Source organism: Cyprinodon tularosa, unplaced genomic scaffold (genome assembly GCF_016077235.1).
Source record: "Cyprinodon tularosa strain WSP-4 unplaced genomic scaffold, ASM1607723v1 ctg1117, whole genome shotgun sequence".
NCBI classification, from domain to species: Eukaryota; Metazoa; Chordata; class Actinopteri; order Cyprinodontiformes; family Cyprinodontidae; genus Cyprinodon; species Cyprinodon tularosa.
The window spans coordinates 76,279-90,370 of NW_024037913.1; the positions used below are offsets into that span (position 1 = coordinate 76,279).

The 14,092-nt window shown below is 36.0% G+C and overlaps 1 protein-coding gene across 3 annotated transcripts; it reads left to right on the forward strand.

Moving 5' to 3' along the window:
- The first annotated feature begins 3,720 nt into the window (after positions 1-3,720).
- LOC119792512 (aromatase-like) lies at positions 3,721-13,336 on the forward strand. 3 transcript variants are annotated; one of them, XM_038299186.1, is made up of 9 exons: positions 3,722-3,957; positions 4,116-4,278; positions 9,343-9,497; positions 9,598-9,777; positions 9,847-9,961; positions 10,045-10,159; positions 10,236-10,398; positions 12,429-12,670; positions 12,748-13,336. In XM_038299186.1, exons 1-9 carry the CDS (start codon positions 3,822-3,824, stop codon positions 12,997-12,999), a joined length of 1,521 nt encoding a protein of 506 aa, XP_038155114.1. In that variant the 5' UTR covers positions 3,722-3,821; the 3' UTR covers positions 13,000-13,336. The 3 variants fall into 3 exon arrangements, with proteins under 3 accessions (XP_038155106.1, XP_038155114.1, XP_038155122.1); XM_038299194.1 differs by having other exon boundaries at positions 3,727-3,957; positions 4,116-4,266; XM_038299178.1 differs by having other exon boundaries at positions 3,721-3,957; positions 4,116-4,266; positions 9,598-9,961.
- The last annotated feature ends 756 nt before the right edge of the window (positions 13,337-14,092 follow it).

A 14,092-nucleotide genomic window follows, 5' to 3' on the forward strand; every position in this document is an offset into this window, starting at 1 on the left:
CAGAGGCGCCCCACGGCAGCACCTGCCGCTGGAGGACAAGAAAAGGAACGATACGTGCTTTCACGTAAGAGTCTCCAAAAGTCGCTAGATTTGTCGCTAGTCGCTTTTTTGAAAAAGAGTCGCTGGAGGGGTCTGAAATATAGCGACAAAGTCGCTGAGTTGGCAACACTGGGGCGCGAAAGTTTATTCCGTTACAAATAATATGCCGACGTCACGTCAATCATTATTTTGGCACTTCAGTTCCAGGTGAAATTTTTCTCATATCTAATGTTCTTTTAATTAGACTGCATGTAGGCTAGTAATGATTACTTTGTGGGTTTGATTGGTCTAAAAAGCGGCAACATACAGCTATAAGGACAGTTTGCTCTCACACGTTCTACATTTATAGTCACACACACACACACACACACCGGAACTTGGCGCGCCCCACCTGTCACGTCTCAATTCCCCACCAGTGGGTCGCGCCACACACTTTGAGAACCGCGGATTTAGCTTGTAAAGCGGGGAGAATGGCGCTAGGCTTACCGCACCGTGACGTCACTGCTGGAAGATGGCAGGAGGGAGGGGCTACTATATTTGGGCAAAAATGGCCGCTCCCAGACTCAGTGATCGCCAGGAAAATTCTTTACATTTTTTATTGATTAACCCTGAATTCATTAAATCACAGTGAACATTGAAGTAAAATAATCCGTGTGTTTTAGAATGTGCGTCCTGTTATTAGGTCCAGTACTTCAGAGAAACATCATTCTGTGAGTCATAGTGAGGTTCATGATATGTTCTCCTGCTGCTTTCCTGTTGCAGCATCTGGAACACAGGTTGAAAATATTGAAACAATAAATTCCTGCATTCATTCATCATGTTTCGCCATCAGTTGGTGACCCTGGCTCTAAGCTCACTGGAGAAGAGCAGCAGCACTACAATTGGAACTTCAAGCAATAAGTTGACTTCTAAATGGCTATAAATAAATAAAAATAATAATCTGAAGGCTGTTTAAAATGTGGATGATGTGTGTAAGCAAAGGGGAAGCTGTGGTAGGACTGTAAACTGGTTCTTAATGTTTAAATATGGCCAATATGAACCATTCTGAATTTATTTAAAACACTCTTTGCCGGTTAAAACTTAAAACTTTCCTTTTTGATAAAGCTTCTAGTTAGAGTGGCTCAGGTTATCCTGAGCTATCTCTATAGTTCTGCTGCTATAGGCTTAGACTGCTGGAGGACATAGGGACCCCTTTTTCATAATTCTGCTTCATTCTATCTCTATTCTCCCACTCTGCAGAATCTGTTAGTTCAATCTCTAACGTTCTGCTCTCTCTGCTTTTTCTCATAGTAGCTTCATCTGGTCTGTTCCTGTTTGGCTGTGACTCCATCCTGGAGAGAAATATCAGCTGTGCTGCTGCCATCAACACCTTTGTTTCTAGATGTTGGAGATCTGCCTGTTTTCCAGTGTAGTCCTGTTTCTCTGAGTGTGACTAACTGGATGTGCTCTCTTCATCCTCTGACATGGGAGCTGGCTCGGAGCTCGTCTGCCTGGCTGTGTGTTTCCTGGACGAGGCCGCCTTTTACAGCTGCTTTTTGTATCTATGCTTCTTTTTCTATGTCTGCTTCTGTCTCCTTGAACCCCAGTGGGCCTCAGCAGATGGCCGCTCACACTGAGCCTGGTTCTGCTGGAGGTTTCTTCCTGTTCAAAGGGAGTTTTTCCTCTCCACTGTCGCTACAAGCATGCTTAGTGTGAGGGATTGCTGAAGAGTCAATGAGTCGATGCAATCAGCTGGTTTTCCTTAGATAGAAAACTTCAATCTGACTGGATGATCTGGTGAACTGGAAAGTGACCTGAGATGACATGATGTGAATTGGAGCTATAGAAATAAACTGAACAGAACTGAAATTGATTAACTAAGTTTTATTTCCCTAAATAACAACCTAATAATTAAATCATATATGATTTATAAAAACTAAAAACTTAGTAAATAAAAAATATAAGTTTTTCTTTTGTTTATTTATTCCTGTGTGGAAAAAAAAGATAAAAACAGAAGTAATCTGTAAGGAGGCAAAAACTTTTTCACACAGCTTTAAATCCTGCATGTCAAATACTAAATGATTTCAAGTGAAAAGTGTGAAACCAAGTTTCTCAGGGAACTGAAAAGAGCTGAATAACCAGTTAGAAAAAAGCTGAAGAACAGCCTTTTCCTAACAGGTTCTTCCCATAAACCCATTAAAAAAAAACCTTCAGCTAAACCACAGTTCAAAATAAAATTCCATAAAGATGAGTTGGATTTCTTTACACGTTCATTCATGTATCTGTATTATTCTGTTTTCCTCCTTGAATTGTTGGGTAAGTCCCAGCTTCCTTTGACACGGTCAGCCTGACCCAGCTAATTAATTTCCCCTTGAAAAGCCTCCTCGCTCCATGAATTGGATCCTCGGGTTTTTCTGCACAAAAAGAGCGCGGAAAAATAAAGACTTCACAAGACGTTCAGAATAGAGTCGATCCTTTTGTATCTGGCTCAATAATAAAAAATAAAAAAAATGCTAATTTATGCTTTAGACATGCACTGTTTGACCTGATTTGCGGTTCACTGCCATGTAGTCCTTGTAACCCAAAAGTGGCAAAGTTTCCAAGCAACCATTGGAGTGAAAGTCCCACCAAGGATTTATAAACACTCTAACCAGTGTCGTTTATTTGGTGGACGAATGTAGACCACCTCTAAAACCAGTGGAAGCAGCTCTGCAGCTCCTCAAACTTCACTTGTCAGGAGAGGAGAGGTTAGTAGCATTGCTTAATCTGATTAATTTAATTCATCTGATTTTATTTTTTATTCACAATTTGGTTCTTTTTTTAATTTGTTTTCTTTGATATTTTCTCATTTAACTTTAACTAAAAAAAATACAAAAATAATAAAAATGATGTTAAGATTATCAAATGATTGGATTATGTCGACATTTTAATACTAAGAGATTGTTTGTGTTCTGGGAAAATAAGCGTTTTTAAAAACTCTGTTGGTCAACTTGTTTTAAAAACCATAAACTAATAAGATTGAATAAATAAAATGTCTAATAAGTAAAAAAAAAAAAAACTAATTTATTAATTTAATCAAATGTTAAATGCTAATTTCTGAAGAAGAAAATGAGAAAAACACATTTTGCATTTCAACTTACACCCGACAGGAGGTGCTCCTAATTTTAATTAAATTTTAGCAAATTAATACATTAAAATTTAACAAAGAAAACACAGTTAAATGTATTATATGCATTTGTGTTGAAGCAACTAACCATCATTAATCAAATTAAATGTTTATTAAGAAAAGATTTAAAATTATTTATATGTTCCACTGTGTAAAATAATTAAATCTTTTTTCTTTGTGTAATAAAATAAAATGTATCATTGATTTTTTTTAAACTAAAAAAATGCAGAATCATATACAAACCAAAAAAAAAACATCTCTACTTATATATAACAGAAGGTTCTCGCAATTTAGAAAATGAAAACCTTAAAATTGAAAAAAGTTGTTTTTTCCACTGACTTTGGTGAGAATTTCCTTTTGTAAGCAGTTAAAATGATTTATAACTCTGATTCGTCACATAAAGAATAACTGGAGATTTTCCAGGGGTGTGAACTCTTTTAAAAGACTCTCTTGTTGATGATGTTGCTGCCCGTATATTTTGGTTCTGTTGCCTCCCAACGCATAAGGACAGAGGGATTAAAGGAGAGGAAGAGGACGGGTGATGAAAGATGTTTTATCTGCTCTTTTTAACCAACAGGCAGCCGAAGCAGTAAACCAAGTCCGTTTTACACAAAGCCTTAGATAAACAGAGTGAATAATGGTGCCAGAGACGATCACCACTGGTTCTGTGGAAGGTCACAGTCTGTGCGAAGTCACTACCGCCCTGCTTCTGCTTCTGCTGCTGATTCTGCTCATCTCCAGCTGGAGAAAAACTCAAAGCTCACACATACCAGGTACAGTGTGTCGTTCTGCAACATAGAAACTGTAGGATGCTGAATTAATTCTGTTGGTAAAATCTGTTTTTAGGAAACATTTCTTTTCTGCTCATTCCCATAAAAAACAGGTCAGAGTTCAGAAAAGCCAGGTCTGATTTACAACCGCTCTCTTTCAGGTCCTCGTTTCTTAGCAGGACTTGGACCTGTCCTGTCCTACGGCAGATTTATATGGACCGGGATTGGAACAGCCAGTAACTACTACAACAACAAATATGGCAGCACTGTCCGGATCTGGATCAACGGGGAGGAAACCATCATTTTCAGCAGGTGTGCATTTTGGTAATTGATCATTTTTGGCTCAATTCACAGAACCTTCAGCTGCTGTTGAAACATCTTATAAAGGTCTGTTCAGGCTTATTTTTCATGAATAACTTTTATGACTTCTGCATGGAAGAGGATTAGGGCCACTTAAAAAAATTTTAAAAAGTTAATTTTACATTTTATTTCAGTTTAATATGGGAAAAAAGTCAGAATTTTGACTTTAATCTCAGAATTCTGACTTTAATCTCAGAATTTTAGATCATCTCTCAAAGAGATGTGGAGCACTCAGCTTCACTGAGAAAGATATGAGTTGTTTGGGAGAAACAGGAACACATTGGTGGAAAATGACGGAATTAGGCGACTTTTTATGTGACCGAGGGGTCCCTGGTGATGCTACTTCACGGCTTGATGCTAACAGCTTCGTTAGCTGTAAGAATTGAGCCAGAATTCTGAGATTAAAGTTAGAATTCTGATATTAAAGTTAGAATTCTGATATTAAAGTCAGAATTAAGAGATTAAAGTCAGAATTCTGAGATTAAAGTTAGAATTCTGATATTAAAGTCAGAATTAAGAGATTAAAGTCAGAATTCTGAGATTAAAGTTAGAATTCTGATATTACAGTCAGAATTAAGAGATTAAAGTCAGAATTCTGAGATTAAAGTTAGAATTCTGATATTACAGTCAGAATTAAGAGATTAAAGTCAGAATTCTGAGATTATAGTTAGAATTCTGAGATTAAAGACAGAATTCTGATATTACAGTCAGAATTAAGAGATTAAAGTCAAAATTCTGAGATTAAAGTTAGAATTCTGAGATTAAAGTCAGAATTCTGAGATTAAGTTAGAATTCTGAGATTAAGTCAGAATTCTGAGATTAAGTTAGAATTCTGAGATTAAAGTCAGAATTCTGAGATTAAGTTAGAATTCTGAGATTAAAGTCAGAATTCTGAGATTAAAGTTAGAATTCTGACATTAAAGTCAGAATTAAGAGATTAAAGTCAGAATTCTGAGATTAAATTAGAATTCTGAGATCAAAGTTAGAATTCTGAGATTAAAGTCAGAATTCTGAGATTAAAGTTAGAATTCTGAGATTAAAGTCAGAATTCTGAGATTAAGTCAGAATTCTGAGATTAAGTTAGAATTCTGAGATTAAAGTCAGAATTCTGAGATTAAATTAGAATTCTGAGATTAAAGTTAGAATTCTGATATTAAAGTCAGAATTAAGAGATTAAAGTCAGAATTCTGAGATTAAATTAGAATTCTGAGATCAAAGTTAGAATTCTGAGATTAAAGTCAGAATTCTGAGATTAAAGTTAGAATTCTGAGATTAAAGTCAGAATTCTGAGATTAATTTAGAATTCTGAGATTAAAGTCAGAATTCTGAGATTAAGTCAGAATTCTGAGATTAAGTTAGAATTCTGAGATTAAAGTCAGAATTCTGAGATCAAAGTTAGAATTCTGAGATTAAAGTTAGAATTCTGAGATTGAAGTCAGAATTCTGAGATCAAAGTTAGAATTCTGAGATTAGAGTCAGAATTTGGAGATTAGAGTTAAAATTCTGAGATTAAAGTCAGAATTCTGAGATTAAGTTAGAATTCTGAGATTAAAGTCAGAATTCTGAGATTAAATTAGAATTCTGAGATCAAAGTTAGAATTCTGAGATTAAGTCAGAATTCTGAGATTAAGTTAGAATTCTGAGATTGAAGTCAGAATTCTGAGATCAAAGTTAGAATTCTGAGATTAGAGTCAGAATTTGGAGATTAGAGTTAAAATTCTGAGATTAAAGTCAGAATTCTGAGATTAAAGTCAGAATTCTGAGATTAAAGTTAGAATTCTGATATTACAGTCAGAATTAAGAGATTAAAGTCAGAATTCTGAGATTAAAGTTAGAATTCTGAGATTAAAGTCAGAATTCTGAGATTAAGTTAGAATTCTGAGATTAAGTCAGAATTCTGAGATTAAGTTAGAATTCTGAGATTAAAGTCAGAATTCTGAGATTAAATTAGAATTCTGAGATTACAGTCAGAATTAAGAGATTAAAGTCAGAATTCTGAGATTAAATTAGAATTCTGATATTACAGTCAGAATTAAGAGATTAAAGTCAAAATTCTGAGATTAAAGTTAGAATTCTGAGATTAAAGTCAGAATTCTGAGATTAAGTCAGAATTCTGAGATTAAGTCAGAATTCTGAGATTAAGTTAGAATTCTGAGATTAAAGTCAGAATTCTGAGATTAAGTTAGAATTCTGAGATTAAAGTCAGAATTCTGAGATTAAAGTTAGAATTCTGACATTAAAGTCAGAATTAAGAGATTAAAGTCAGAATTCTGAGATTAAATTAGAATTCTGAGATCAAAGTTAGAATTCTGAGATTAAAGTCAGAATTCTGAGATTAAAGTTAGAATTCTGAGATTAAAGTCAGAATTCTGAGATTAAGTCAGAATTCTGAGATTAAGTTAGAATTCTGAGATTAAAGTCAGAATTCTGAGATTAAATTAGAATTCTGAGATTAAAGTTAGAATTCTGATATTAAAGTCAGAATTAAGAGATTAAAGTCAGAATTCTGAGATTAAATTAGAATTCTGAGATCAAAGTTAGAATTCTGAGATTAAAGTCAGAATTCTGAGATTAAAGTTAGAATTCTGAGATTAAAGTCAGAATTCTGAGATTAATTTAGAATTCTGAGATTGAAGTCAGAATTCTGAGATCAAAGTTAGAATTCTGAGATTAGAGTCAGAATTTGGAGATTAGAGTTAAAATTCTGAGATTAAAGTCAGAATTCTGAGATTAAGTTAGAATTCTGAGATTAAAGTCAGAATTCTGAGATTAAATTAGAATTCTGAGATCAAAGTTAGAATTCTGAGATTAAGTCAGAATTCTGAGATTAAGTTAGAATTCTGAGATTGAAGTCAGAATTCTGAGATCAAAGTTAGAATTCTGAGATTAGAGTCAGAATTTGGAGATTAGAGTTAAAATTCTGAGATTAAAGTCAGAATTCTGAGATTAAAGTCAGAATTCTGAGATTAAAGTTAGAATTCTGATATTACAGTCAGAATTAAGAGATTAAAGTCAGAATTCTGAGATTAAAGTTAGAATTCTGAGATTAAAGTCAGAATTCTGAGATTAAGTTAGAATTCTGAGATTAAGTCAGAATTCTGAGATTAAGTTAGAATTCTGAGATTAAAGTCAGAATTCTGAGATTAAATTAGAATTCTGAGATCAAAGTTAGAATTCTGATATTACAGTCAGAATTAAGAGATTAAAGTCAGAATTCTGAGATTAAAGTTAGAATTCTGATATTACAGTCAGAATTAAGAGATTAAAGTCAGAATTCTGAGATTAAAGTTAGAATTCTGAGATTAAAGTCAGAATTCTGAGATTAAGTTAGAATTCTGAGATTAAGTCAGAATTCTGAGATTAAAGTTAGAATTCTGATATTAAAGTCAGAATTAAGAGATTAAAGTCAGAATTCTGAGATTAAATTAGAATTCTGAGATCAAAGTTAGAATTCTGAGATTAAAGTCAGAATTCTGAGATTAAAGTTAGAATTCTGAGATTAAAGTCAGAATTCTGAGATTAATTTAGAATTCTGAGATTAAAGTCAGAATTCTGAGATTAAGTCAGAATTCTGAGATTAAGTTAGAATTCTGAGATTAAAGTCAGAATTCTGAGATCAAAGTTAGAATTCTGAGATTAAAGTTAGAATTCTGAGATTGAAGTCAGAATTCTGAGATCAAAGTTAGAATTCTGAGATTAGAGTCAGAATTTGGAGATTAGAGTTAAAATTCTGAGATTAAAGTCAGAATTTGGAGATTAAAGTTAGAATTCTGAGATTAAAGTTAGAATTCTGATATTACAGTCAGAATTAAGAGATTAAAGTCAGAATTCTGAGATTAAATTAGAATTCTGAGATCAAAGTTAGAATTCTGAGATTAAAGTCAGAATTCTGAGATTAAGTTAGAATTCTGAGATTAAAGTCAGAATTCTGAGATTAAATTAGAATTCTGAGATCAAAGTTAGAATTCTGATATTACAGTCAGAATTAAGAGATTAAATTCAGAATTCTGAGATTAAAGTTAGAATTCTGATATTACAGTCAGAATTAAGAGATTAAAGTCAGAATTCTGAGATTAAAGTTAGAATTCTGAGATTAAAGTCAGAATTCTGAGATTAAGTTAGAATTCTGAGATTAAGTCAGAATTCTGAGATTAAGTTAGAATTCTGAGATTAAAGTCAGAATTCTGAGATTAAATTAGAATTCTGAGATTAAAGTTAGAATTCTGATATTAAACTCAGAATTAAGAGATTAAAGTCAGAATTCTGAGATTAAATTAGAATTCTGAGATCAAAGTTAGAATTCTGAGATTAAAGTCAGAATTCTGAGATTAAAGTTAGAATTCTGAGATTAAAGTCAGAATTCTGAGATTAATTTAGAATTCTGAGATTAAAGTCAGAATTCTGAGATTAAGTCAGAATTCTGAGATTAAGTTAGAATTCTGAGATTAAAGTCAGAATTCTGAGATCAAAGTTAGAATTCTGAGATTAAAGTTAGAATTCTGAGATTGAAGTCAGAATTCTGAGATCAAAGTTAGAATTCTGAGATTAGAGTCAGAATTTGGAGATTAGAGTTAAAATTCTGAGATTAAAGTCAGAATTTGGAGATTAAAGTTAGAATTCTGAGATTAAAGTCAGAATTCTGAGATTAAAGTAAAAATTCCTTTTTTTACCTGTCTGGCAATAAGAATAATTGCTGTGATGCCAAAAAAAGCCCAATAGATTTTTCTTCAGTCTGCTTCATCACCTGAAGAGAGATATAAAAGCCATAAATCTGATATTAAAGTTATAATTCTGAAATCAAAGTCAGAATTCAGAGAAAAAAGTCAGAATTCTGAAAAAAAATTCAGAATTTCAAGATTAAAGTCAGAATTCTGAAATAATATTTAACTTAACTTTTATTTTTTCAGTGGCGCTAATCGTCTTCCGTACTTTAGCCAAGCTGGTTCTGGTCACAGAAAGGATTAGAATCTCTTTATCATAGAAACAATAAATAATAAAAGATTGAAAGAATCCCGGCTTCCCCTGCAGGTCCTCTGCAGTTTACCACGTTTTGAGGAGCCCTCACTACACGTCCAGATTTGGGAGCAAAAAAGGCCTCGAGTGTATTGGGATGGAGGGGAGGGGTATCATTTTCAACAGCAATATCCCCCTCTGGAAAAAGTCAAGGACGTACTTCTCCAAAGGTAATTACCCACCGGAAACGAGGCAGATCTCGTTTTGCGGTGGCAGCATGTCGTTGGGCTAAATGATGAGTTATTTCACAGTAATTTGTTGGAACCACAGCTCTGTCGGGCCCCAGCCTTCAGAGGACGGTAGGAATCTGTGTGAGCTCCACAGCCAAACATCTAGACCACCTCCAGGACATGACCTCTGACCCCTCTGGACATGTGGATGCCCTCAATCTCCTGAGAGCCATCGTGGTGGATATCTCTAACAGGCTGTTCCTCAGGGTGCCTCTCGATGGTCAGCTCATTTACACCGTCTGTTTTAAACTTCTTGCCTGGAAATCTGCAGCTTTTCATTATTTTTCAGAGAAGGAGCTGCTGCTGAAAATCCATAACTACTTTGAAACCTGGCAAACGGTTCTAATCCAGCCTGATTTGTTCTTCAAGATCGGATGGCTTTACAACAAACATAAGAAAGCAGCGTAAGAGCTTTGAATCCTGTCTGTGACGCAACAATTGAAGTGAGAATGCATCATCATCCTAAAACATTTTGCCCCACCAACAGCCAGGAGCTGCAGGATGCAATGGAGAGTTTGCTAGAAATGAAAAGAAACATTATCAACAAGGCTGAGAAGCTGGACGACGACCTTGACTTTGCAACCGAGCTAATCTTTGCACAGGTCAGCCTCCTCGAGGTCCTGTTTATGCCATGGAGGTAACACTGGGCTGCGTTCAGATAACTTTGTGTCTCAACAGAACCACGGGGAACTCTCAGCGGATAACGTCAGACAGTGTGTGCTGGAGATGGTGATCGCCGCTCCTGACACTCTCTCCATCAGTCTGTTCTTCATGCTGATGCTGCTGAAGCAGAACCCAGAGGTGGAGCTGCAGCTTGTGGAGGAGATGAGCGCCGTTTTGGGTGAGAGAAGTTCCTGCTTTGCTTTTATGGCGCTTCATCGTGTCATGTAAAGTTTGCACATGGAGTACTCATGCTTTGCAAACATATTTACATTTTGTCACATTACAACCAGTGGCGGCTGGCATATAGTGGGCACTAGGGCACAGCCCCACCCACTCAACGACCCTGATTAAGACATTCAATTCTATTCAGTTTATTTCTATAGCTCCAATTCACATCATGTCATCTCAGGTCACTTTCCAGTTCACCAGATCATCCAGTCAGATTGATTCAAAGTTTTCTATCTAAGGAAAACCAGCTGATTGCATCGACTCATTGACTCTTCAGCAATCCCTCACACTAAGCATGCTTGTAGCGACAGTGGAGAGGCAAAACTCCCTTTGAACAGGAAGAAACCTCCATAAAAAAAAAATAAAAAAAAAATAAAAATATATATATATATATATACATATATATAAAAGTCTTTGCCAATAGACTCTTGTTAAAAGTTGTCCACACGCAGCAGCTCCTCTGCAATACAGAAGGATAGGATAGCTCAGGTGAAGCTAAGCTACGCCCTGAGGTGACATGAAGTGTATTTGCTCACCACGTCCTGCTAAACCACAGACGGTTTGCGGGTGATTGACAGGTTGAGTCGTGGGTGTAAGAAACGCATTGGAGAGAGAGAGAGAGAGAGAGAGAGAGAAATTGTGCAAAAATTGTCCTTTTTCCAGGACTTGGTTTAGCTCCAAGGCTAGGCTAACTGCATGCTTTGAGGCTAACTGCATGCAGCGAGGCTAAAGCTTTATCCTGCTTTCCCTGCCTCCTTTTTCATACATCAGGATCTGAGCCAGCATGGATAAAGACAGCTAGGACTGATTTAAAGCACTTTATAGAAAAGGCAAAGAAAAATGAACAATCTGGGATTCACATGGAAAATTATAGAATATAATATACTTTTTCTAGATGTTAATTTTGCATAGTTAATCTTAAATAAACACATTCTCAGAAAATAGTTTTATATATTAAAAAAATATAAAGCCGACTATTAGCTTTTCCATTATTAAATTGGTACATTATTTTTTTAGGTTTGTGACCCAATATTGGACCATGAAAACACAGATTTACCTTTAAAAAGATTTATGCACAGAAAGTAAACTTGGACATGAAAGTATGTTTTGTTTTCATAAAGTATTTTAATAATGTTGCATATATATATATTATATATCTATTTTGAATTTATAGCCCCCCCTCTGGAGAAAAGTCCACCAGCGCCACTGATTACAGCTATGAATTTCAGTGTGTTTTATTAGTTTTATTTGTCATACTGAAGCAAAGTGGTGTTTACTGTTGAATATAAAAATTGGATATTTTTGGTTTTCCTCTATCCATACATTCACAGCAGCTGGTGCCTTATTTCCAGCTGGCATTGGGGGAGGAGATGGGGAACACCATGGATAGGTCACCATTCCTACTTTGATCCCATTTACTCTAACAGCCCGAAATAAACACCAGTGAAGAAAAAAGAAAGTTTTGTTTACATTTGATTGAATTTTGTCTATATCCATCAGTGTTTTGATGCTTTTGGAGAACATCAATGATCAAACAGCATCAAGAAGAACATTTAGTCAGAAAGAAATGTGTAGATAAATTAGAAACTTAGCTTTAAACATCTCATGTAACATCTATAATAACATAAGAAAATGGACAGAATGTAACAGAGCTGCAAACTTTGCACATAACTGAAAGGCTGTGCAAGAAGAACCTTAATCAGAGAAGCAGAGGGCCCCCTGCCTGTCTTTGCCAAGGGCCCCACATTTCCTAAATCCGTCCCTGGCAGGAAGAGGGCGTTCTCTAAAGCACTGAATATTGAATACAAACATGTTAGGATTTAAATCATTTTGTAAAACAAATAAACCAAACAATGTTCCCTCTTCCACGTTATAATCAAGTAATACTTTGGGTTGGTCTGTCTTATGAAAACACAGTAAAATAGACTAAAGTTATCTGGTTTAAAGTGACACAATGTGAAACGGTTCATGCATTTGCAGATGAAACAGCCATGGAGAACATGGATTATGAAAAACTGAAGGTGATGGAGAGATTCATCAATGAATCAATGAGGTTTCACCCTGTGGTTGACTTCACCATGAGGAAAGCAATGGAGGACGACGAAGTCGAAGGCATGAAGATCAAGAAAGGAACCAACATCATCCTTAACACTGGTCTAATGCACAAGACCGAGTTCTTCCCCAAACCCCGAGAGTTCAGCCTGACAAACTTTGACAGCCCAGTGAGTTAACTCAACAACGTGGGAGTCTGCAGAGTAAAACAACCAGCAGTTGATGCTTTGCTTCCTCTGCCTGGCAGGTACCCAACCGCTTCTTCCAGCCCTTCGGCTCTGGGCCTCGCTCTTGCGTAGGCAAACACATCGCCATGGTGATGATGAAGGCCATCCTGGTCACCCTGCTCTCCCGTTACACCGTTTGTCCTCGCCAAGGCTGCACCGTCAGCAGCATCAGGCAGACCAACAACCTGTCCCAGCAGCCTGTAGAGGACGAGCACAGCCTGAGCATGAGATTCATTCCTCGTTCTACGCAACCAAATCACCATCAGCTCTGAATAAATGCAGCAATCTCTTCTCTCAGATACCTGACTAATACGTTCTTACATTCTTAGAAGTTAAAAAATACATGTTTTTACCCTATTAAAGATTCCAAGTCTTTTTGCCTAACTGTTTCAGATCATATCGGACAAAGACGACCTGATTTACTACAAATGTTTTTCTCTGATGGTTTTATTTCTTAAGATACAAAAAAATTTAACAACTCAAATGTAATAACACAGAATGTCTTTTAAATCTCATTAGATGCAGATATCCTCTAACCTGACTCCACCAGATGGATTTGCTCCATATATCCATCTGGAAACCTTCCGTTGAAGTAATTTTGGGAAGGGGCGAAAATACTGGTTAGCTGATTGGCCTATGTTGGTGATAGACGGGCCAAATAAACCAATCAGATCAACAAAGCATATGGCGTAGTAGCAGAGCGACGACGAAGAGGAGCCAATTGATAGATCAAACTCTTGCCGAAACCAGTCGGGAGAAGAGCAAAAACATTTTTTCCTCTGAGAAAAGCCTCCAGAGCAGTGTTTTGCTCTTCTTTCAGTGAAGAAATTCTCTTTAATTCCGATAAAACTTGCTCGACAGCCACGCTAACGCTAGTTTCATCGGCTGAAGCCGCCATGTTCTTTAGACTGAACTGTCGCACTTCTCGTTGCGTCACACCTCAACCCGCCTCAAAGCCAACGCTGATTGGACGTTCGTTTGGTGAACGGCTCCAAATTTTCTTTAACGGAGAGTCTCCAGACTGATCTGCAGAGATGGCAAAAGTACTCACTTTCCGTACTTGAGTAAAAGTACAGATACTTGTGTTAAAAAATACTCTGGTAAAAGTGGAAGTACTGATTAAACTTCTTTACTCAAGTAAAAGTAACAAAGTACAGGCTTGTAAATTTACTTAAAGTATAAAAGTAAAAGTACAAACCACTTTTTTCATGCCGTTGCCTCCATTTTAAATGGATGTCTGCCAATAGGACTGGATCTCCGTTGTGTTCATTTTCAATCATCTCGTCGTCCATGCTACTATGCTAACGCCACCGCCACCAAGCTGCAATGATTTGCCGCCAATGAATACCGCCGAATCTGTCGATT

Excerpts from the sequence above, each read along its gene's own strand:
- LOC119792512 (XM_038299178.1), top strand. The coding sequence starts at position 3,822 with ATGGTGCCAGAGACGATCACCACTGGTTCTGTGGAAGGTCACAGTCTG. Across the intron at positions 3,958-4,115 it reads TCAAAGCTCACACATACCAG|GTCCTCGTTTCTTAGCAGGA; the intron begins GTACAGTGTGTC and ends GCTCTCTTTCAG. Across the intron at positions 4,267-9,342 it reads GAAACCATCATTTTCAGCAG|GTCCTCTGCAGTTTACCACG; the intron begins GTGTGCATTTTG and ends CTTCCCCTGCAG.